Source organism: Homalodisca vitripennis, chromosome 2 (genome assembly GCF_021130785.1).
Source record: "Homalodisca vitripennis isolate AUS2020 chromosome 2, UT_GWSS_2.1, whole genome shotgun sequence".
In the NCBI taxonomy this organism is placed as follows: domain Eukaryota; kingdom Metazoa; phylum Arthropoda; class Insecta; order Hemiptera; family Cicadellidae; genus Homalodisca; species Homalodisca vitripennis.
The window spans coordinates 106495106-106520299 of NC_060208.1; the positions used below are offsets into that span (position 1 = coordinate 106495106).

A 25194-nucleotide genomic window follows, 5' to 3' on the forward strand; every position below is an offset into this window, starting at 1 on the left:
TATTTCTTTAATAAAAAGTAACATTGTTTTATTTTTATTCTCATGTCAATTGTGTCTACAACTAAGGAGCAATGTTTGTGTTTGTGCTTAAGGTATAAATGATGTTTATATAATTTTACTATTGTACATATTTTCAAGAAAATAAATAATTTTTCTATTCTATTCTAGATTATGACATTTTATTCGTTGTGCACCATCTCACATTTTGTAAAGTATCTTTGGAGTTATAAAGAAAGTTCAATATTAATATAATTAATTCGATATAATTTCTATGTTTTGCAGATATGTTCGGATATAAAACGACTCATTAATTCGGATATAAAACGACTCATTAATTCGGATATAAAACGACTCATTAATTCGTAAGATAATAGAAATCAGAACCGTTCCGAACTGAGGTCGCTATCAGCCGCATGTACAGGGTTTGTCAGGAATGTTCGGGATTTATCGGTACTGCTCGGCTCTGCCCCCACTCTTTCTCTCCGCCTGTCACGATCACCCCATTGAAGACAAACGGGAGGAGCTCGTGATTGTAGACTAGACTATGGTGTGGCTGTGGCTGTGGCGTGAGGGAGTACTGGGAGTGATGATATTGATAGTGCAACGTGAATTAGTAATTTAAGTTATACTGTAATATTACCTAATATCTCAATTATTTCAAAAGGAATAAATCAAAATGGGTATATTAGAAAAAATTTCTGAAATTGAAAAAGAAATCGCTAGAACTCAAAAAAATAAAGGTAAAACTTATAGTACGGTGTGTTAACCTATAAAGTTAACAAATTTTAATTTTAATACCCCTACTTTGTACTAAATTTCATCATATTATATGATGCTGAACTGATCATTGTTGAATTATAAGTGTATTGTTTTTTTGTTAAATATTAGGTTTTGGAACAGGTACCAGGCCGATCTACAACCACTTTTAAAATATTCCTGAATTGTTAACTGTCATTACTACCCCAAGGTTTAACAATAAAAAATATTAAAAGTACCATAAAATTAATAATAACTTTGGTATGATATAATACCTGTCTTCAGTGATGTGTGTAACAGGTAGGGGATACCTGGATGGAGGATAAAAATGTTGGAGGAGGTAATAACGGGGTATTAACTTAAAACTATACTGTTAATACCACCCCCTACTGAATAGTTTTGTATAGGGCCTACCTGAGAGCGTATTTCTGGGCTGCAGTGTATTAAGAGGCTACCATAACAATCGAATCGGGTAGCTTACGATAAGCGGACCCGGTTTTTTATATCGAAATTGGCAAACAATATTACTTAATCATAACCACCGATATAATCAATCGATAATGATTAATTATTTCTAACAAATAACTTAAATAATCTATATCAACAGCTGTAAACACTTTCAAATAATACGCGTAAGGTAATATTTCAAATTTACATATAGGCCTAAGTAACATTTGATTATTAAAAATGGCAGTCAATTTTAGAAAACTACACGACGTTGCTTTGAAAGATGATAAGACATGTTTTACGTGGCTTCAACATGTAGGACTCGTACCTAAAAATCCATTATGTGAAATTTGTGGGAAAGAAACAACTGTAACTGTGAGAGGAGCAAATATGGTCGTCTTCAGTTTTCCTAATTTTGCTTATAATAGTTATTTGTTTCATCACTGTAAATATTAAATCCATATTTAAATTTAAAACATATGATTGTTATTGAGGACTATAGATACTTTTATATCGATGATTACATTTTTCGATATAAAAAACTGGGTTCGCTTATCGTACCCTACCCATCGAATCAACTATCGATTAGCTATTTAAACTATGAAATTCCAAAACATTTGACCTATGGATATTAATAATTACAGCTGTTTTTATTATACAGAATTACTATGCTTAAAATTAAGTTAGTTCAAATAATCAAATTTAGGGAAATCATTTGTGCTTAGAGTAATGACTTCAACGAGAACAATGTGATGAGTAATGCCATGAATGCTTGCAACATTTTTGTTCCTTTAAATCCAAAGTGTCCAGTTTGTAGTAGCAAGGAGATGAAAACTGGAATTAACTTAAAAAGTGGAAATCTAATAGTGTACATTTCGTTGCAATGCACTTGAGAAGACTTTTATCACTATAAATTTGGTTGAATGGGTACAATCATGTACCATTTTAGTTGCAACTAAACCAACTATGACTAATAGATAAATGTAGTTTTGATGTCAACATTACATGCAGAAATACCATTTCAGATCATTTGTCTATCATTTTGTAAAGAGGTTTGTTTTCTAAGGTTATAAAAATATAACTAATGTATTTTATTTTCTGATCTTAAATACCTATATTTCTTTTACAAACAAAACTTTGGTGTCACTATAATACAATTTTAAAAGTTTGTAACGTAAATCGTTTTGAAATTATTGTTCCAAATTAATTCAAAGTAAAATCATGTTTGTGGCTTTTGAGCAATGGCCACAGGTACAATGGCAATGTACATGTGTTTTATGTGTCACAAGATGTTGGACAAGTTTATTCTTCAAAATAGTGAAAGGTAACTAAATGTTATACTGTATTGTTTGTTACATTTTATAAATATATTTAGCCTAGATAGTTTTTGATTCATCGTTAAATGATGAAACCAATTGATATTACTTGTTAAGATAAAAAAACAGCCAAACTTGAAATACCTAAAATGTAATTTTGTTTGACACCTTGGTTTCAGTAGTTTTAGATAATCATGAATGCAAGATTCGATTGTCATTGTGGCCGCTTATTATACTGCAGCCAATCTGTGTAAATTCCCTATTTCATGCCCCCCCTTCCTCAATGTTGTTAAATTTTCTACATTGTAACTTACACAATAAGAAAAGTTCTGAGTGGTTCTAATCATATACGATAAGGTGTTCAAAAATTGAATAAATACCAGTTTATTTGAATTTTCTACATTGTAACTTATACAATAAGAAAAGTTCTGAGTGGTTCTAATCATATACGATAAGGTGTTCAAAAATTGAATAAATACCAGTTTATTTGATAACCTAAATTAATATTCTTTTATCACTATTTTGTTAAATTTTTGTTTTAATACAGATTTTTAGAGAAGATCAACACAAAGCAAGACACCATTATCTGATCTCATCGATTCTTAATTTTATTTATTTGCCATTTCTGAGTAAAGTTTCAATTCATCCTAAGACTCCAGATTGAAATTTAATCTCTCTGACAGATCAAAGTACAGTTGTCAACTTAATATCTTTGTTCTTATAATTCATGTCTTATATAGATAAATACATTGTTTTAAAAGGATAACTTACTAGTAAACTGTTCCCCAAAATAGAAAACCTTCCCTTCACATGAAAAGAGAAAATTGCACATGAGGGGGATTTGCCCACCTAAAATTTAAAAAAACCAATGAGTTCCTTTGTCTACGATGTCAGACTTTTGATCTAATTTAGAGATAATGTAGGTTTAAGTCCTGTCTGTACTTTATCTGTACAAGCAACCTTCTACTGTATTGACTTCCCCTTTTTCTGTTTGATAAGATACTTGCTCACGAAAACGGGCAGAATAAGGCTTTTTAGGGGATTAGCCTACTCCATAAGTCAACTGCCCCACCAGCAGATGAAAATGCATATCTATTGTAACTCAAATAAATACATATACTATCAGTAAGCTAATTGCTTGAGTGAATAGTTGTATTCATACAAAATCAGATGTAAAGATATATGTACGGTACTGTATATGCCTACAGAAAAAAATTATAAACTGATACTTTACTTTGTGTTCGTATTTTATAGTAAAAAGGATTAGTCCAGCCCATTTGAATAGAATGAGTGAATATTATAGTGAATGGATTACAAATGGCATTTATTATTATGGAATACAGGCATTCTTCGAGTTCGAATGGCATTTCGTCATATGTACAAAGGCGTCTTTGAATTAGTACATATGGTTAAGCCGTTATCAATAGCCATGATTATACAATACATTAGTCATAGCCACTCCCATATTTTATTAACATGTTGCTAAAAACTGACAAGTTCCTAAATACCCTCCAACTCTCAAACAATTCTGTGCTTGACAGACATACATGACAGGCTATTTTGTGGCTCTTGTAGCTGTTTAAGTGAAGACTTGTTTTCATTCTTATTGCAGTTTAGATACATATTAGTTTAGTTGAGTACATTTTATATGTATATAGAGCCTTTTACAGTTCCATTTATTCGAATGGAACCAAAATATATTTATGTAAAACTGAATGCAAATTCTAGGAAATATAAGATTTTACACTTAGTAAGTTTGATTTAACAGTAATAAGAAGAATAAATATTCTTGATCTTCTTATGTACTTATCTACTTATGTATTATCCCAATAAAATATCATGGGTAGAGCGTGAGGAGGGATAATACAGAATTAGATTTTTCCTTACTACTATCAGATAAATCTTGTATTTTACTCTAAAGAACAATGTTAAACTTCAAACACTTTTAAACTCTTTAGTAGCTTTGGAATTATGGATGTTTCTTTTCAAAATAAATAAGAATATTAAAATAGTTATAAATTAATTGTTATGTATTATAAATAATATCTTTAATATAACAATAAAGTTATAAATAAGGAAGTATGGGCATATAGTATTTGTGGTTTAACATTGTTATGAGGTTAAATTCAAGATGGCCACTAGTACAGCTTGTTCAGTAAAGAAACGTAGTCAAACAGTAGTCTGCATGTGACGAGATGACCCGTGACGAAGTATTAAGGAGTTGCACTACTTTAAGATTAGACAGTGCAGCAGTGCATAAGGCATATATGATAGATAAATAACGTACTCAGTATGTAAAGTGAAGTAAAGATAGCTTATTTTATCAGGCGAAGTTAGGGCTACGAAGCACTCTCTAACTGTTAACCTGAGAACCAACGGCTTAAAGCTGACTTCCGAATAACCACCAACGGCCGGGCAGGCTGACTGCTTGCAAAGACAAGATCAATCAGCGATCAGCCATCCAAATTTTGCAGTAACCGTTTACTGGACCATTGGCATTGGTGTCTGCTACTTTCGTTGTAAATTTATAATTCAATAATTTCTGTTAACATGTTTTTCGCTGTTAATTATTTAGTGGTCAATGTGTATTTATGCACTGATTTTGTTTTTTGAGAAAGACATAGAACAAAATATACTATTTTTTACAATGAGGGTAAAATGCAACCAGTTTGACTTTTATGTATTTTGATCGTGTTTTTATTCTATAGATTGTTAAATGGAGTAAAAATATGTTGAACATTAAAAATATAAGTAAATAAAATGAACTGAATAGCGTCTGAGCTAAGTCGTTATCATCTTCTGTCATGTCACTGGTTATCTCAGGATGACTGGTTTACTTTACACCTGATGAACTGCCAGCAGACGACGATTTATCTTCACTATTCTGTATCAGATGTATATTAATCTCATCAATGGCGTCTTCGATTATGGCATCTCTGGTCCAGTATTCTACTTCAATCTGTTGCACATGATCATTTTACTTTGTCCAAATCATTGGTGTAACGGAATTCAGAGCTTCCAGTACCGATTCATTCAAGGGACCAAGTGGCACATTTCCTGTCGTATTTTTGGTTCTTAAGTATTGTGTAACTTTTCCCTATAAATATTCATGTCATTAAAATCACACATGTATAGGAGAAGTTAAAAGAAAGTGGCTATGTTCTTTCAGCAACGAATCAGCTTTTTTGTTGCCTTAATTCTCTGAATTGCTTCTCTGAAGTGTTGCTTTACGTACATGTTTTTCTTTAAAATGCTGTACATACCACAAAAGCCATTTAAGCATAGTTTTTTGTGCTTGGTAGGGACTGTCATACTGCTCTTCATGGTATGGAGCATAGTCCTTGAAAATGAATGATTGCACAGGCATGTTTGGTATAAATAAAATGGTCTTTTATTCATTTTTTCAAAAAATGTTATATCAACAAAAATTAATCTGTTTTTAGGGTTCATGTCTTACAACAAACCATCTACTTCTGGGCTTTGCCAACATTTCTGAAAACCCATGTTTCGTCAACATGGAATATCTTTTTACCATTTCCCCTTAAGCTGTTTGATCTGTCTCAAATATTTATATAACTTATTTTCGATATCAGTTCTTCAACTAGTGGTTTTTATTGTTGAACCAAATTGTTTAACACTTCTATCCTCCACAACAACTCAGTTACACAATTTGCAGATGAAGCACAAAACACACAAAAGCAGAAATGAAAAAAAGAACAATAGCTGAGCACAACACTGGCAACACAGAGGCATATCTCAAACTGAGTGCCTGATTGAACTGAGATAAACAAACAGTAGATTGAATTAGTCATCCTACACAGGGTTGGCCACATGAAAATAATATCAAGCCACAGGTAAAAGTCACCAATAGTCAAACGTTTTAATAGTTGACCTATTAACTTTTTGTATCAGTTTTTGAAAACTGTATTAAATGATAATATCTCATTAAATTTAAGAAATCCTTAGACATTCAACAACAAAATGTTATACAATTAGGCTACTGATATAAATTATAATAATAAACAGTAATTATCAGCCAAGGTTGTGTCAAAACATTATTTATATTTATCAAAGTCAAAATCTAAAACTGGGATTAATAAAAAAATTATAGTTAGTTTTTATATTATATTTTAAATATTTACAATAAACTGTATTACTTCAAGACTTGTAAATTTCTGAAAATGTGTGGTATACATAACTTTATCAATAAAAAAACTTTTTAATGTTTTACTAGTTAAAAAGTATTTTTAAAGAGCATTGACTTTAATGCCTTCAAAATAAAAGCATGGTTGTACTTTCTTCTGACACTGGGGGCGTCTTGTGGTAAGCAGACAGTACCTACACCTCTTACAGGAGTACACAGAGAACAAGAATATAAAAATATGACTCATCTTGAAATAGACAGTTATTTCAACTTAAGACGTAAACCAAAAAAAATTTGATCTATATGTAATTGAGTTAATGTATCATCAATGAATATATAGACATAGGAAGATATTTCACATATAGGCTACTGTGAGTTATTAACAGGTATTTTAATTTGTACTAGTATATATATAATTAAAACAGCAGATTAGGTTTCTACTCTTAGCATATTCTAAAATTTTATAACACAGAAAAAAATTACATTTTTGTAAAAACTAGAGTAATATTCATATTAGTGAAAATTTATGTCGTCAGGTATGAGAGCACAGCATGTACCTGTTTGGGTGCATACTAGTGCCTGATAGAGTAATTGTAAAATTCTGAGTACATCCTATCTAACACACTACAGGGACATGTTACCCTTTTGTGGTGTAAGGAAGTTTTACAAAACAATTTTTGGATATTACTTAACAATGTCAAAGTAGTTTAGATACTTAATAATTCCCCTTTATGTGCATCTACAATGCAATAAAAACAGGGTAGTAATAATATTTTGTTGTGTTATACATTATATCGTTTTAATCAGGCTGCATTTGCTTTACCTGCTAGAAGACTCTCCTTGTAGTAGTCATAAACCATGTTGTATATAATATTGTGTTCAGAAATAAATGAAAAATTTTACTACGCCAAAATAAACTTTTAGTAAAAAAATTGTATTTATTTTTCTGTAAGTTTATAAATTTGTAGAAAATAAAAAGATGGGGAGTGAACTATGCTATTAAATTGCACTAATTTAGAGGAAATAAAAAATCTGATATAGTCATTACAATGCATATTTATATAGTTTCAAAGAATACATTTAGTGTATTATGTAGGAGAATATGAAAGTTCTGAATACAAACGTGATAGAAAGTATATAACATACCACAAAATCTCTATTGCCATGTGCCTTCAAGGACCTGTGACTTCAAGGCTAACTCCTGTGTCTGATAGTATTGTCTTAGACTATACAGCCATCCTGACTTGATGTATTGGATGTGAATAACCATTTCAAATATTTGCTAATATTTCAAGTTGATACTTTCATGGGGGTAAGAAAACAAATCTTTGGTAGGTAGTAATTGTTGGGAGTTGGTATATTTCTGAAAGGTAGGAGGTGCACTAAACTCCCACTCCTTCACCCAAACTTCTTAGTTACATACTTCATCTGACCTTGACCTAACCCTGTAGCAGTCATAAATTGTAAGGTATGGCAGATAATTGCTAACAGATTGTGATCAGTACATTGTTATTGTTATAAATAATTGACAATACCCGCGTGTATTGGTGGTTCACACAGACACACACTACGACAGCAAAGAAATCAACGTGCGCATGCGCCAACTTTTACAACAGCTGTTATAGATAAATATTATCATTCTTTTCCGTACGTCTTCCACGTGTTACATTGTCGGTGTGCTTAATGTATATATTTGCTAATTAATAAACATTAACTTGATTATTAATCCTCTGACTATTTATTTACAACAGGTTATGGGCCCAGTAACGTTTGTGTGATAGCGTTGGGCATTAAAAGTTAATAAAAGTCAGTAAAAGTGAAATTAAGTGTGTGTATCACGTTGTGTTAAAAAGTGGTTTGTATAACCTAAAAGGGATGGCTGGTACAAGTAGCAATATACAAGCACTGTCGAAGGACAATTACGACACATGGAAAATTCAGATTCGGGCATTGCTGATTCAGAAGAAATTATGGCCGTATGCCGATGGAAGTCTCCAGAAACCGGCAGAAAGTGTTGAAAATGGAAGCGCTGTAGTCAAGTGGGAAGATGGAGATCAATCAGCTCAGGCAAGCATCATTTTGGCGATGGCGCCATCAGAGTTGAAAAATATTAAAAATTGTAAGACAACTCGTGAGCTGTGGCTGAAACTTGAAACGATCTACGCATCAAAAGGGCCGGCAAGGAAAGCCACGTTTTGAAGTCGCTGTTCGTGCACAAGGTGAAGGAGGGGGAAAGTATACACCAGTACCTGGACAACTTCTTCGACGTAGTTGACAAATTGGCGGAAATGGATATCGAGATTCATGAAGATCTGTTAACTACTATGATACTGCACGGTTTGCCACCAAGTTTTGAGAATTTTAGATGCGTAATCGAGAGTCGTGATCAATTGCCAAAGCCGGAAGAGCTCAAGATAAAAATCTTAAATGAATGTTTGGCCAGGGTAGGCGATTCACAAGACGCCGAAGACAAAGCATTCATGGCCAGATCCAGAACACGTAATTTTGGTAGACGTAGCAGCGGCGGCGAAAAAGGTAATTTCAAGGGAAAATGCTTCAAATGCGGCAAGGTTGGCCATTTTACCAAAAATTGTCCCGAAAAGGAGGATGGAAGATCAACACAAGGAAGTGCTAGGGTAGCACAGGATTTTTACATCTCGGAACTGAACCGAGAAGAGGTCAACAATGTTCAAGGTCGTAGCCAATCCAAGTGGTGTTTGGATAGTGGATGCACAACTCACATGTGCGGCGACGAGGATATTCTTGAAGATACGGTGACGTGCGATTCGGTGCTCAAGTTAGCAACAGAAGCATCGACAAATGCAAATATAAAGGGCGTAGCCAAGATAAATGTAAGTGGTGGAGTTATTTCAACCGCGAACTTGCATGGCACACTGTATGTACCGGAATTAAGAACTAATCTGATGTCGGTATCGAAGATTACTGACAAAGGTAATACAGTAATCTTCAATGACAAATTAGCTGAGGTACGTAATACAGATGGCAAAACCGTGATTATCGCCGATAGAGTGGGAGACCTGTACTTTGTAAGAGAAGAAAATACTGAACATGCGCAGGTGGTTACGCGAGCGCAAGCAAATTCTGAGGACACGTCAAGTCAAAAACCTTTTAGGAGAGGGGCAAAAATTTCACCGAAAATTTGGCACAGGAGACTTGGGCATATACACATGGATGCAGTCAATAAATTATTTGATGAGCAGCTGGCAACCGGGATAAATTTGTCGTTCAAGGGCAAAGCAACAGTATGCGACGTTTGCTGTCGCGGTAAGCAGGCTGCCAGACCGTTCACAGAAAGGGTTGACAGGAGTAGAGTGCCACTGGAAATTGTACATACCGACGTTTGCGGGCCAATGAGGGCAAATTCCAATGGCGGATCGAAGTACATGGTGACGTTTGCCGATGACTACAGTACGTGGTGCGAGGTGTATTTCTTGAAGAAGAAATCCGAAGTACTCGGTAAGTTCAAAGAATATAAAAATTTTGTTGAGACATTTACTGGCCGAAAAATTAAATTTTTACAGTCGGACAACGGTCGGGAATACCGAAATGGAGATTTCGACGAGTATCTGAAGCAGGAGGGGATCCAGAGAAGACTGTCAGCGCCATACACACCTGAGCAGAACGGTGTAGCGGAGAGGAAGAACTGAACGCTACTGGATACAGCCAGATGCATGCTGATCGAGACCGGGATGCCAGAATCATTTTGGGCTGAAGCCATTGCGACGGCGAATTATATCAGGAATCGCTGTCCAAGTACATGTATCGGTGGAAAAACCCCGTACGAGATTTGGCATGGCAAGTTGCCGGACCTCAAACACATGCGTATATTTGGTTCGAGAGCGTACGTGTTAGATAAAACAGTCGGACTTGGAAAAATGGACCCGAGAGCTGCTGCAGGTAGATTCATAGGATACGACCTGGAATCAAAAGCGTACAGAGTGCGGCTGGATACTGGAAAAACGGTCGTGACCCGAGATGTACGTTTTGACGAGAATATGGGGTCATCGAGAGCCAACGTTGATCCACTGGAAGAGTCGATAAAAAATAAAAATTTTGAGAATCAACAATCGAAAATTCAGGACCAGCCAGAGATAATCTACGCGAAGGTAGAATTGGACCCACTTGAATTCGAAGAAGAAGAAGAAAAAGAAATCGTCAACGAGCAGGAAAACGGGGAGATCTTCATCGTCAAAGGAAAAAGAGTCGGCAGACCGCCTAAGATACGGACCGGCAGCCGAGGCCGTCCACGAAAGTATCGTAGACCCGAAAGTGTCTCTAGCATTGGATCAGGCCGCGGAAAAGATATGAATACTGGTGACAACGACGTATTCATTGACGACGAGCAAGGTCGTGTTTTGAAAAGGCCGTTAGAATCATCCTTTGTGCAAGTTGGAAAGAGACACCGCGAGCAAAAAGACTCCTGCGATTCTGATGAATATAACAACGAAGATAGACACATCTTCGAGGAGTTAGTGTTCAATGCCGACGTGCAAACAGATAAAGCATTAACTGGAGATGACGCTGAGCTGTGGAAGCGTGCTATCATGGACGAGGTGAAGTCACATCTCGAATATGGGACTTGGAAAGTAGTGCCAAGACCGGAAAACAAGAACGTCATCGGTACACGAACTGTACTCAAGAATAAATTAAATCCAGACGGTACAATCGAGCGCAGAAAGGCGCACATCGTCGCACGAGGGTTTACTCAACGACCAGGATTTGATTACGACGATACATTTGCTCCGGTGGCTAGATTCGAGTCGATTAGAACTGCGATGGCATTAGCAGCAGGGTTTAATACCAAAGTTCAGCATTGGGATGTCAAGACGGCATATTTGAACAGTGAGCTCAAGGAAGAGCTGTACATGGAACTGCCTGAGGGGCTAACTGAGGCCGTGAATGACATCGTACAAACTGAAAGACGTGATTCGAAGACATACAAAGCAGCTATGGAGATGCAGAAAGCATTGAAGAAAAAGAACCAAGTATGCATTTTGAAGAAGGCTATCTACGGGTTAAAGCAATCAGGGAAAATGTGGTACGACCATTTAACCAAAATTTTAAGAAAAATTGGATTGCAACCGACGGTATCAGACCCGTGTTTATTCACTGCAAAGCACGAAAATAATATCATCGTAATTGCTGTCTGGATAGATGATATGTTGGTATTTGCGGACAATGAGGCGCTGCTGGATCACGTAAAACATGAAATAAATAAAGAAATAGGCATCAAAGACCTTGGAGAAGCCAAATATTTCTTAGGCATCGAAATTGATCAACAAAACGGGATCAAAATGGGACAAAGAGGATACGTTCTGGAAATTTTGAAGAAATTTGGAATGGATTCCTGTAACCCGGTGGAAATACCAGCGAGTCCAAGTACAAAAATCGAGGGAACAGCAGAAGACCAAGGAAAATCTTCAAATAATCATCCGTACAAAGAGCTGGTAGGCTCATTGATGTACTTGGCGGTATGTACGAGGCCGGATATAGCATACACCGTGAGTGTGCTCGCACAATTCAACGACAAATCATCCGATCATCACTGGGGTTCGGCTAAAAAGGTTTTGAGATACCTCAAAGGGACAGCCAATCATTCCCTGCATTTTGATGGAAATATCCGAAAATTGACAGGCTACGCTGATGCGAATTGGGGTGCATGTACACTGGACAGAAGGTCATACACAGGATACACCTTCTTGTTGGGCGGCGCAGCCATAAGCTGGCAAGCCAGAAAACAAAAAACAGTGGCACAATCAACTGCCGAAGCCGAATACATGGCTCTGGGCGAGGCTGCAAAGGAATCAATATTCCTGAATCGTCTACTGGTTGAATTGGGAGCAACGGAGTCAATCGACGGCACAATTCTTTGCGACAATCAGAGTGCCAAAATGATGTCAGAAAATGCTATGTTTCACCCCCGGACAAAACATATAGACATTCGTCATCACTTCATCCGAGAGAAAGTGCAAGAAGGACAGATCAAGGTGGAACATATACCGACGGACGAAATGGTAGCCGATATTTTCACGAAATCACTACCATCAATCAAACACTGGCAACATTGTGGGACCTTGGGTCTGAAGTAACCGATCCACGCAGATATTGAGGAGGGGTGTTATAAATAATTGACAATACCCGCGTGTATTGGTGGTTCACACAGACACACACTACGACAGCAAAGAAATCAACGTGCGCATGCGCCAACTTTTACAACAGCTGTTATAGATAAATATTATTATTCTTTTCCGTACGTCTTCCACGTGTTACATTGTCGGTGTGCTTAATGTATATATTTGCTAATTAATAAACATTAACTTGATTATTAATCCTCTGACTATTTATTTACAACAGTTATAAACAACATGTAAAATGTCAATGTCATGATGAATCAAATGCATTTACAATACTGTACATTGCATTTTTCAATAAAACATATATTAAAATATTGAATTGTGTTACAAAAATGTGTAGCTATTATTTTGATCAATCTCATTTAATTTTAAATCTGCTTTTATTTCCAGCCACTGAATACCATCTGGGGGTTCTGAAAGCAAAACTAGCAAAGTACCGAGCTCAGCTATTGGAACCCTCGAAGAAATCAGAGAAAGGTGAAGGTTTTGATGTCTTGAAGTCTGGAGATGCAAGGGTTGCCCTCATCGGGTTCCCTTCTGTTGGAAAGGTAGGTAGAAATTACTCCTATTATTCTTTTAAAGACTGACATTAACCTATTGAGTCCCATGCTCTTGTGTACACAAGTTGTGTCTCCTACAGAAAATGCATTTCAATTTTCGTGTTTATTTCACATTTTATGAATAAAAATGAATCGCTAAATATGCTGCAAAGCGCTAATGTTGAGAACGGCTGGACCCATTTGGCTAATTCTTTGTGTAAAATCCGAGAAAGGTTTGTATGAAAAGAAAGCTGGGAAAAGTTTCTTAAAATATTTCCGAATTGGGAAAAAGTTAGAATTTTATGAGTTATAATCTAAATTTAACTGAAACCAAACAGCTGTTGACACTTTCAGCTGAAGTGTTAAATCAAAAAGGCTGAAACATTTGTTTACATTTAAAATTTAGAAATTGCTTGATCATTAGTGTAATGGAGACAGCAAAGACAAAGTTATTATCTAACTTTTAGATTGTGCCAGTGATGAATTTTAAACAACTAATGAATTGAAAATACTATTTAGTGTTACAAAAACCTACCTGTAAGAACAAAGCTGTAAACTTTTTTACTTAAGGTACTCTAAACTGGTTGGCTTCTTTGATATTGTAATATGTCATTTCTACAGTGGCGGAAAAACAGTGACCTATGTGGAAACAAGAAGTGTAAGACTAAATGATATGTGTGAGCCTATAAATCAGTTAAAGGACCCTGTCACCTAAGCAGTCTGTGAACCCTGGAACTGATATGTGTTGTATATTACTACTGATTTACGTGTCACTTTACCGATGAAGTCGCTCAGCGACCAAATGTGTTATTTCTTTGAAATATACATGAATCGGTTCTTTGACTCATTGGCTACAATGACTATGACAACCGAATACATAGAGCACTATTATTGGACTATCACTCGTCACTTAGCAAGCTGGCTACTCTATTTCACTGCTGCTTCTCAGCCAGCATTGCAGATGACAGTGTTCTGGTGTGGTGGTAGTTTATTGTAGTTAGTCATTGTTTATAGGGGTTTTAATAATAGTTATTATTTATTATGGCCGATGCTTGTTATTAAAGTGACATTAGAGATATTTTGTGAGAGAAAACCTCCTGAAAGTGGTTCGAGCTACGGATACATGCCAGTAGAACAGTTGTACATAGTTTTAGTTCTTTGTGTATAATTTTTATATCGTTAGATAAATTTTGCTCCTAATGAAACTGTGAGCATTTCATACATTTGAAGTTTTATACTAACTGTTACTAAATTGGAACGATTTGCTCTAAACTGCAAAAAATTATGTTTTGTTTTCTTCTGTGGCAAAAACTTTTAGTCAGGTGACAATATTTGTTACAATAAAATATTATTTAATTCATACTGATTAACCCTTCAACGCGTTTTGCCGTACTAGGTACGTCATGACACTTTCACTTGAGATCGCGTTTTGCCGTACTGAGTACGTCATGGAGTGTTCGGTTATTTTTGTAGCTGTAACAGACGACTATCGAATGTTTTCAATGAAAAATGTATACCAATCGAAAGGAGAAGATTCAAACTTTCGATTAATTGAGTCGATATCTCGAAAAATCGATCTTTAGAAAAAATATCTGAGAAATCAGCTGCATTCAAGACGACGTCATTGCCGTGCAGCCGATCGTTTGTCAGCTTACGTTTGTTGTTGTTTACAGTCATTGTTAGTGTGATGGTTATGTTCAACTGACATATTTTTGTGTGTTTTACGTTCCTTTGTTTAGTTATTATTATTAGTTTTGCAAGCTAACTATATTGTTTTGAAGAAGGAAATCCCGTTTTGACAGGAACAATTTGTTGTGTTTTATGAACATGAGTTGGGGATGGTTTGTAGGTTAGCTAGCTTTTAGGGAAATTAACCTAAAGTAGGTTAATTTTGTTTAATTTGGCTAATTTTAAACACTAACAACATAGAAGTATAATAAAATAATTATAAACTTGGGTAATTTGCTTATATTATTTATAAAACACAAAATCTCTAAAAAACCGCCAGAAAAATCAACGCAGGAGGGAGTATGACCATGAAAAAAAAAAATAACGCGTTAAAGGGTTAAATAGTAATATGTTTTTTGTTCAACATTTATTTTTTGTGAATTTTTAAAAGTTTATTGACGGAACTGTAAAAATGACTGTATCCAGTGTCAAATAAAAGAATACCATACTTGTGCCTCTGAAAATTTTATCACCCAAGTTGAGTCCAAACACTATTCTACTCTGTACATAGACCTGACATCTAACAGCCTACATGAATCCATCTACAAGACATAAAAAAACTGTATAAAGAAAAAGTATTATTTTTATGCAGCTTCACAAGTCTTTTCATTCAATGTTCATGAAAAATATTTTTTTTAATGCTCGTTTTGATTTTGAGCATATTTATATTTTTAGAATTTTTTAGGATAAGCACAGAATTAATAAATAATGTTTGACAACTTTTTCACTCATTTGTGGTGTGTTCCAGTCAACTTTATTGAGTACGCTAACGCACACAGAGTCAGAAGCTGCTAGCTATGAGTTCACAACTCTAACGTGCATTCCCGGAGTAATTGAGTACAAGGGAGCAAACATTCAGCTCTTAGATCTTCCAGGGATCATAGAAGGTGCTTCCCAGGGCAAGGGCAGAGGTCGCCAGGTAATACATTCTGGAGCTAAACGTGCCTTACACTGACTCCTCAGTCCCCTAGCTGCTCTTGTCCCTTTCTACCACCACCAACTCCTCACTCTATGCATTGATTTTATTATTAACAATACAATAGCTCTTTCTGGCTCGAAATTCAGTATTACAAATTAATTGAAAGTTAGAATTTTTAAGTTTTTATTGAATTTTAATTGGTTATTTGGTAACTGTGGTCTGCAGGTAATTGCTGTGGCACGGACGGCAGATCTGGTCCTGATGATGCTGGATGCTACCAAGCAGGATGTGCAAAGATCTCTGTTGGAGAAGGAACTGGAGAGTGTCGGTATCAGACTGAACAAATCCAAGCCTAACATCTATTTCAAGGTGAGAACCATTTGTTATTGGTGTTTAATACACTCACTGCTAGATACATCGACTGCAGTCAAATCTCTGTAAGCATTATTTGAGTTCATTAATTTGTTTACTGAGTTAGTTGTAACGAACATATTATACTAAATAACATACTTTCAGATTCTTGTAAATAAGTTGAACTGATAGCTAGGAATGCAGACCGATCAGCATTCTTCATATCCTCTTTGAAGGATTTGAGATTATAATGCTCTGTCAAATAACCCATTTTCTAGTCTCACAAAATTCTCTTTATAAATATTTGTATGATTGTAATTGCTTTACAGTACAGAGATAATTATTTCTTGTCTCATAAAATGTACTCTCTACATTCACAACACTTAGATGATAAAATTATCAATAGCTAGCTCATGTAATAATAAAATATACTTTAGGCTAAACTTACTGATCAAATCTTCATTCTCAAAGACCAATCCACCTGTCTCATGGACCAACTCCAATGGATAGCAGCCTCATGAGGTTGCCCAACCCATCTGGAAGAGTTGGAGAGGAGCCATGGTTGAGAATGGATGTTTATTACCTGAATAACTTCAGAGCTGCCAGCACTGTTAACAACATCGTTTTACTGGACCCAGTGTTTGTCAACCAGCCAGGATGCTTCTGGGGTTGCATATGGAACCCTAGAGTCACAAAGGCCTCCCTAAAACATTCTATAGATTTATGGGCAGCCATGAGGTCAAAAGTAGTTGTTCAAGATAATCAGCAAAGAGGACAAGAAAATAATAGGACTCTTAATTAGAAATAAAAAAACTGACTCTTTTTCTCTTGGCAGTAAATTTATCTCACTTCTCATGATGCTTTAATGACCTGGCATTAATACCAGCCTGATTGTATTTAGTCAGTTCTATTAGCATTTTATAATAACTTATTACAACTGCTTGGCATTCAAACTGTTTGGCTGTATTAAGAAAACATTTTCTCGTATAAAACTTATTTCTTGTGTACTAATTGTTCAATAATTAAGTTGTTCAGGATTATGGACAATTTTGCATAATTGTATGTTACAATAAGAGAAACACAACATTTTGAGGACTGGTAGATTTGATTCTTCAGGTGTCAAGTACTAAAATATGAGTTTGAGCATGGAAAAAGTAAATATATAATACATGACAACAATAAACTTACCGAAGTCAAAGTTAAAAAATCAATATTTTATGTCAAAAACACAACAGATATTCGTGAACCAGTACAAGATCATGACAAAACAGAGAGGAAATAACATGATACATGTGCGAACCACGCACAGTGATATTTGAACTCTGCTGATGTTAATTACTTCATGTAGCATTAAAGAAATTATTGATTGGTTATTGAAGATGCCTTTGTAAGATGCATAAGAGATCGAATTCTACCTCAATTGTTTACATTTACTTTCAATGAAACTTTTTTTACCGTTGCAGGTAAAGAAAGGTGGAGGTATCGCATTTAACTCCACATGTCCACTGACCAAGATAGATGAGAAGCTAGTGCAGATGATCCTCCACGAATACAAGATCTTCAACGCAGAGGTGCTGTTCCGAGAAGATGTAGCTGCTGATGAGCTAATAGACGTGATATCTGCCAACCGTGTCTACCTGCCTTGCCTTTATGTGTATAACAAGATAGATCAGATATCAATGGAGGAGGTCGACAGAATTGCAAGGCAGCCTCACAGTGTTGTTGTTAGGTAATGTTAGTATTGTTTATATTAAGTGTACAAAATATAAAAGATATCTCAAATTACTGAGGATAGCCATTTTTGTGTAAACATTAGAAATAAGATGAATATTTTACAAATGATAAAAGTAAAGACATGTTGAGAATTCCTTTGTCCTTCAGTTCCTAGTAACCCACACAGGTTCATTTCTCTTCTTGCCACAATAATTGTTCATTTATCAATTGATATCCTAATTTGTGCTAGCTAAATTTATTGTCTTTATCTATGTTGTAATATTTGTTTTGTATGAAGTTCCCTTATTTGTTCACACTGTTGATTTACACTGTTTAATTTTATAGATATATAAATAAAAATAAAATATGATCTATTAAAAATATCTCATGCTTTCAGCTGTAACATGAAGCTCAACCTGGACTACTTGTTAGAGAGTTTGTGGGAGGATCTTGCCCTGATCCGTGTTTACACCAAGAAACCTGGACAACCTCCTGACTTTGACGATGGACTGATTCTCCGTCGTGGTGTTACCGTAGAGCACGTTTGTCACTCTATCCATCGCACCTTGGCCGCTGCTTTCAAATATGCCTTGGTGTGGGTGAGTACAAGTTCCACATCTCATACTACTGTCATCCATTACCTATTTTGTAAGACAATCAAGGGCAAGATGACTAGAGATAAAACCAAGGTTGATTATTTGGTGCAAAGAATACAAACTAAATTGGTAGTCATAAATACCAAATATTTAAATAGTGTGATAAAAAAGTGATTTGTTCTAAGGCAATCAAGTTTAATAAAATTTAATTCACTTGTATCTTCTAAAATAGTTAAAGGTAATCGTAGTTTATTGTTATTATTTACAATAGATAAAAAACATAGTTTAGCCAGTAACTTGTTCACTACTGAGGAGCACAGTAGGGGTGTGTGATGACACTCACATTATCAAATATTGAGACTCCTGGTAATCAGAAGTTTTCAATTCAAATATTCTTTATTAATACATAGTGTGATATACAGGGTGTTTGAAAAGTATGGGTACGGCTTAATATTTAAAAAACCATAGGAGATAACATCTATAAACTTTGCACAGTGTCATATGGCTATGTAAACTATTTTTCCTTGCTATTACCATGACATGCCTACCATGGGGGGACGGCCCACAGAGGAAAACATGGAAATAAATTGAAGCATGGGTCGAGTGATACCTCATTTGAAAGAGCTCACTTAGTAGAGTTGAATGCCGCAAACCGCATCTCAAAAGGTTTATCCAATCAGAAATGGCGGGTTGTTTTAGGTACACATTGTGAAGTACATTATGCGCTGCCATTTCTGACTGGTAGTGCAGTCATTGAAGCATTATTGGTCCGAATTTTTTTACTGTGAACCGAATTGCATACAATTTTGGAATTAGGTCCATCTTACCCTTAACTTCAAAAGTGAAAATGATTTGAACTCCGCAACCACCCTGGGGGTGGTTGCCACCCCTTCTCGGGGGTGAATTGTTTTTTCTTCTATATAACCTCGGATATCGATAGAAGGCCTAATTTTAAGCAAAAAATCATCTATACAGTTTTTCGAAAAATCCAATAATTTTCAAGTTATTGGCAATTTAAAATTCACATTTTTTCACGTTTTTCATCGGTTTTTTGCAAATATCTCCAAAAATATACGTTTTATTGAAAATATTATAAATAATAAAATTGTAGCAGGTAAATAAATAAACAATTTGGGTTTTTATAAAGTATTCTAAGTGCAATATTAAGCTAGATATTAAAGATCAAAGCAGTTTTTTATTGTGTCTGAAATTTAATCGATGTGGTCAATGCCATCTAGCGGCGAGCAGATGCATTTTAGGCATTCTAATAAAAAAGGGTTTTGTAGTGCTTGAAATAAGCTTTAAAATGAGCACTATTAAAAGTCTTTTTGCACGTAAAATAAGTGAGCTGTATTGCAAATAAGAGGAGCATCTAATGTTTTTTCTTTTAAATCAATGGGTTTCATAAGTGCCATTTCCACCAAAATTAAAACTAATCGTATTCCGCCTAGAACTAACTTTATTATGAAGAGTTTGATAGATTTTATCAGTTTGGGTGCTTCAGGATACATATTTTTCAAAAAAAGTCACAATTAAACAAAATTCAAATTAAAAAGAAAACCATCTTTTTTCATAATATCTCCAAAATGACGACATATACGTATAAAAGTGTAAGAATGAAAAATGTAGGTATTTTTCTGACAAACAATTTGGGTTTTTTGTTTTTTCTGTCAAACAAAAATTGACGGAAATATGATTGTTTAAAGACCGCGTGGCAGCGCAATCACAGCCTCTCTTAAGCCCTTTAACCCTTCACCGTTTGAGAAAAAGGTTTTTTTTACTACATATTGCAATGAAGGATGTTGTAGCTCTCTTAATTACCTTTACAATGGTTTTTTATAAATTGTGATAGCATGATTGAAAATTGAAGGAGTTATGGTCCAAAAACTTATCATATTTTTTTCTACTTAGTAACTGAAAATTTCGGAGTGTGAATATCTGGAGCAATGTGAAAGTACGCAGTATAATAGAGACCCAAAACTATTGTAATGTGTACATATATACATAATATGGCTCACATATTTTTGAAACTTAGGCATGAATACATACCAACGTTCTTATATGTATATATAACACATTTGAGTGAATTTTATATAATTTGTAAATCATTTATTCAATAATGGTAATTTTTTACTCTAAATTAAATTATTTTTTAATGTATAATCATATATATTTACTGTTTTAATTTAGGGGTAGTTTTAAGGGTAGAAAAGCTTAAGAACATGATAATCATTTTGAGAGTGTGGAACAATATTTAAATCCTTTTTATTTTACAAAAATTTTTTTTTTAATTTTTTATGAAGGGGTAGTTTTCAAGGGTTGAAAGGGGGTTAAAAATTTTATAATTACTATAGAGAATATAAAATATTACTTATTCTATACTTACATCTTTTTATGTCATACCAAAGTATTTTTTTGTGATTTTTTCAATTTAGGGGTTGTTTGCAAAGCTTGTAAGATTTTCAAGGGGTTGAAAATGATTTTAATATGAGGTAATTGTGTTAGAAAGCACTTTACAATTTCACCACTTACTATTATACATGTTTTCTAGCGATAAAATGGCTCAATTTAAATTTTCCCATTAAGGGGTTGTTTACACCCCTTAAAAATAATAGGCGGAGTTCAGATCATTTTCACTTTTGAAGTTAAGGGGAAGATGAGTCTAATTCCAAAATTTCATGCAAATCGGTTCACAGTAAAAAAATTCGGAGGTAAGACCGTATTTTCGCTTCAATGACTGCACTATGGATCGTCGTATTCTGATGCAGTAGGCGGCGTTTCACTCTACTACCCAATGTGTTTTCACTGACTTTTATTAATTAGCAAATTATGACATAAATTTATAACACAATAAATAAAACTAAAAAATATTGGTATTTATTGTGTTTTATTTATTGTGTTATAAATGAGGTATCACTCGACCCATGCTTCAATTTAAGATTTCCATGTTTTCCTCTGTGGGCCGTCCCCCCATGGTTGGCATGTCATGGTAATAGCAAGGAAAAATAGTTTACATAGCCATATGACACTGTGCAAAGTTTATAGATGTTATCTCTTATGGTTTTTAAAATATTAAGCCGTACCCATACTTTTCAAACACCCTGTATAAAGTACAATAATGGCGTCAAACAATAATTGTATGTTAATAACTATTAATATAAATAAATAAAACTATGTCATAAATATTAAACAAGTAAGTATGAGCTAAAATATTAAAGAGTGCAAACAATAGCGGGAACAGAAATAAAATTATTGGATATTCAAAATTGTTTGGATTCAAAGTATTCATCAAATATAATCAGATTGAGACACCACTGGACTAATATATAGTAGCAAGCTCAGGCTACAATACATATCTGTGTGTCTTTGGATCTACGTTCTCTGTAAGGAATATTCTGCAGATTCTTTCACCTAAACCTATGGATCACCCTTAGCCATGATTGGCTTGATCATTTTGCTTATTTATTCCAAGCAACATTTGTTTGGTGATATTTTCTACAATGACAAGCTGCTACCCTATCTGTCTGACATCGCCTGCACTCAAACAGGGTATGTTCTGCAGTATCATTGGCTTCATGACAATACTAGCACTCAGACTTGTCTTTTCTCTATCCTGATGAAAAGATAACTATGGAAACTACCATTTCCACTCAGAAACTAAGGGGTACACATCTTTGTCACTATGTGCATAATCAACCAATGGTCACATAGAAATGGTGACCTTTCTGGTCCATTCTCTTGCTGTGTTGATGGCCATGTCTCGTCATTTTCGCTTGAGGTTTGTGCTAGCGGTCTGTTTTCTCATACCACCGTGCTTACACCTCTGTCCCTTTCTCAGGTCAGTACTTCCACTTGGGGGTACGCTCACAATCACAAAAACTGTCTCAGTAGATATTGCTCTGTTATCACTCCATTTGCCAACTGTGTCTACATTACTTCATATGAAGTAATAGCATTGAACATGGATATTGTTACAGTCCGACTGCCAGCAGACAAATAGCAACTTATGAGGGGTGCGGGGAGGTATTTCAAAAAATCGAACGGCCGTCTTCCTCCCCCTTCTCCATCCTCCACCTTCTCACTCTTCCTATAGCAATGTTTCTAAACCTTTCATTAGTCGTTAGTTTTGAAGTAAAGTGTTCATTTTTTAAGTGGTTTGTTCGTTGAAAACTACAAGTAGTTGCAAGGAAAAATCATTACGTAGTGAAGCACATGTATTTCCAGTGCTATAGCTAAATGTAATGAGGAATCAAAAAACAATAATTTAGTGTTTCCCTTAAAGAAAGTTACTGGAAGGGCTGCTTTTTACATATGTAAATCCTTAAGCAGTATTTATAAAATTAGAAGTCAGCATAAAAAGTTCAGTAATTTGTTCTTGTTAGCTCCAGGAAAGAAAAGGAGATGTGCGGCTCACCGGAATTAAACAATCAACAGTTATGAAAAATTTTTAATTAGAAGTATTGTAAATGATTACTATATTCACAAGGAAAATGCCCATTCTTAATAGTTCTGCTCCCTATTGTGAAGGACAAAATCAATTTTCCTTGGAAAAAAGAGTCTTTGCATAAAATTTTACATGAAATTGATTTGAAGTGGAAGAAATGTGGTGATAGATGCAAAATACTCATTAAATGTCCAGACATTGTTAAATAAAAAGTTAAGTATCAGCAAGATATTAAAAACTGAGAATTGAAAACAGGAAAATATTTTATATGGATGAAAGTTGGATATAATCTAATCTAACTTTCCAGAAATGTTGGCAAAGTGATGATGTAACTGGTGTATTATCTACCAACAGAGGAGATAACAGACTTGGCTCTAGGGATTGGTTTCTGGATGGAGCGGACTTATATTTCAGATGGGCATATCAACAGGAGATTACCATGGACAAATCAATTTTGATAAATGGGTAAGAGAAAAACTCCTGCCTTGCTTTCTCCTGAGTCTGTTATTGTGATGGACAATGCTTCTTACCATAACATACAAGTACAGAGTGATCGTTGAATAGAAGATAAGCCTCCCAACGAAAATTTCAGTTCAGTTGAAGAAACTTACCTCCACTGCCATTAAAACAGTTTAAAAGGAAGATTGGGTTGGATACGTTGGATGTTGTTAAACATATAACAAAGGTTGAAGAAGAATACTGGAAGAAAGACTGTGTTCTGGAAGATACTATTGATTCTATAATTGAACAGTTGGGTGTGGACAGTGATGAAGATTCCTCTACAGAAGAATCCTCGGAAGAGTCAGATATAGACGACACTTATGAATTAGCCAGGCCATTACCAAATTATGATTAATAATAACATCGATGGCTTCAAGTAAGTTAAAATGCATACATACGTATATATAAAATAATATATGCATACATTTACAATACTCTTTCCAGACTAATTTCAATCATGCATCGTTAAAAAAATAGAAATTCATAAAGGCAGTATTATTATTTCATTGTCTAAAAAATTAAAGCTTTTACTTTACTATAAATTATTGTATTGTATTATTGTACTCAATAAATAAAAATTAGCAAATTCAATATAAATGGAAGTAAAATATTTTTTCATTAATACTGACTGTCTCATTTTAAGTATTAAAATCACTTTAAACTAATATATGTGCAGAACATTTTTTATTAAACATACTTTAACTTAAAAGTTTTTCAACTGTTGAATTCTTAATGTTTTCACTACAATTATCATAGACGGCGCGAGTTGATTTGTTTTCACATTTAGCAGAGGGTAGTAGAACTGCTTTAGCCAAACAGGTTCACCCCACGGACGATCCAACGTGTCATATGGACCTATCCCCGCAGATCCTCCACTTCATTCCTGCCACTTTTCTCCTGGCGGTCAAACTGTATGTATGGTATTGTTTGCCTACTAAACCTCAGATGGCTAGTTGCTAAAATCCCACAGCCCACAGGTGCCCATTGGCTATTATAATTTCCGTAAAGTTAATTGATAACAATGAGACAAGAATGTTTTCTTTACAATGGATTTTATGTAAAAATGGGAGGAAAATGGTTTAAAAGCCAACAGTCTTTGATGGTACATTACTCTTAAGTGTTACATAAAATGGTATACAATTTCAATTCTTGTAGTACTTTAGAACGCATACTGAACTATTGAACTACTATGAACCATATATGAACTACTGAACTATTTTTAGTTGTGTTATAATAATAAATATTAAAATTACTTTTAGATTATAATGAATTTTAATCGCTTTAAGCTATTTTCCTCCCCTGTCATGATATGCAGTTTTTGTAGTATTAAAATTGTTACATGTTGCAGGGAACCAGTACCAAATATTCACCTCAAAGAGTGGGTTTGCAGCACGTAATGGCGGATGAAGATGTTATACAAATTATTAAAAAATGACTTCTTCACTTGTTTTGTTGATAAATATATACATTTTTCCAATCATGTTATTTTATTAACCCCCATCGCTGCTTTAAAAACCTGAAATTTTATGACATGTAGTCAAAGTCAAAATATCTATTTATATAATGCATATGATTGCAATAAATA

The 25194-nt window shown here is 34.6% G+C and overlaps 1 protein-coding gene across 1 annotated transcript; it reads left to right on the plus strand.

Annotated features, from left to right (window-relative positions):
• Positions 1-532: 532 nt before the first annotated feature.
• On the plus strand, positions 533-25086 carry LOC124354511 (developmentally-regulated GTP-binding protein 2). Its single transcript, XM_046805028.1, has 7 exons — positions 533-740; positions 13209-13366; positions 15834-16004; positions 16230-16373; positions 17819-18084; positions 18466-18667; positions 24958-25086. Exons 1-7 carry the CDS (start codon positions 677-679, stop codon positions 25042-25044), a joined length of 1092 nt encoding a protein of 363 aa, XP_046660984.1. The 5' UTR covers positions 533-676; the 3' UTR covers positions 25045-25086.
• The last annotated feature ends 108 nt before the right edge of the window (positions 25087-25194 follow it).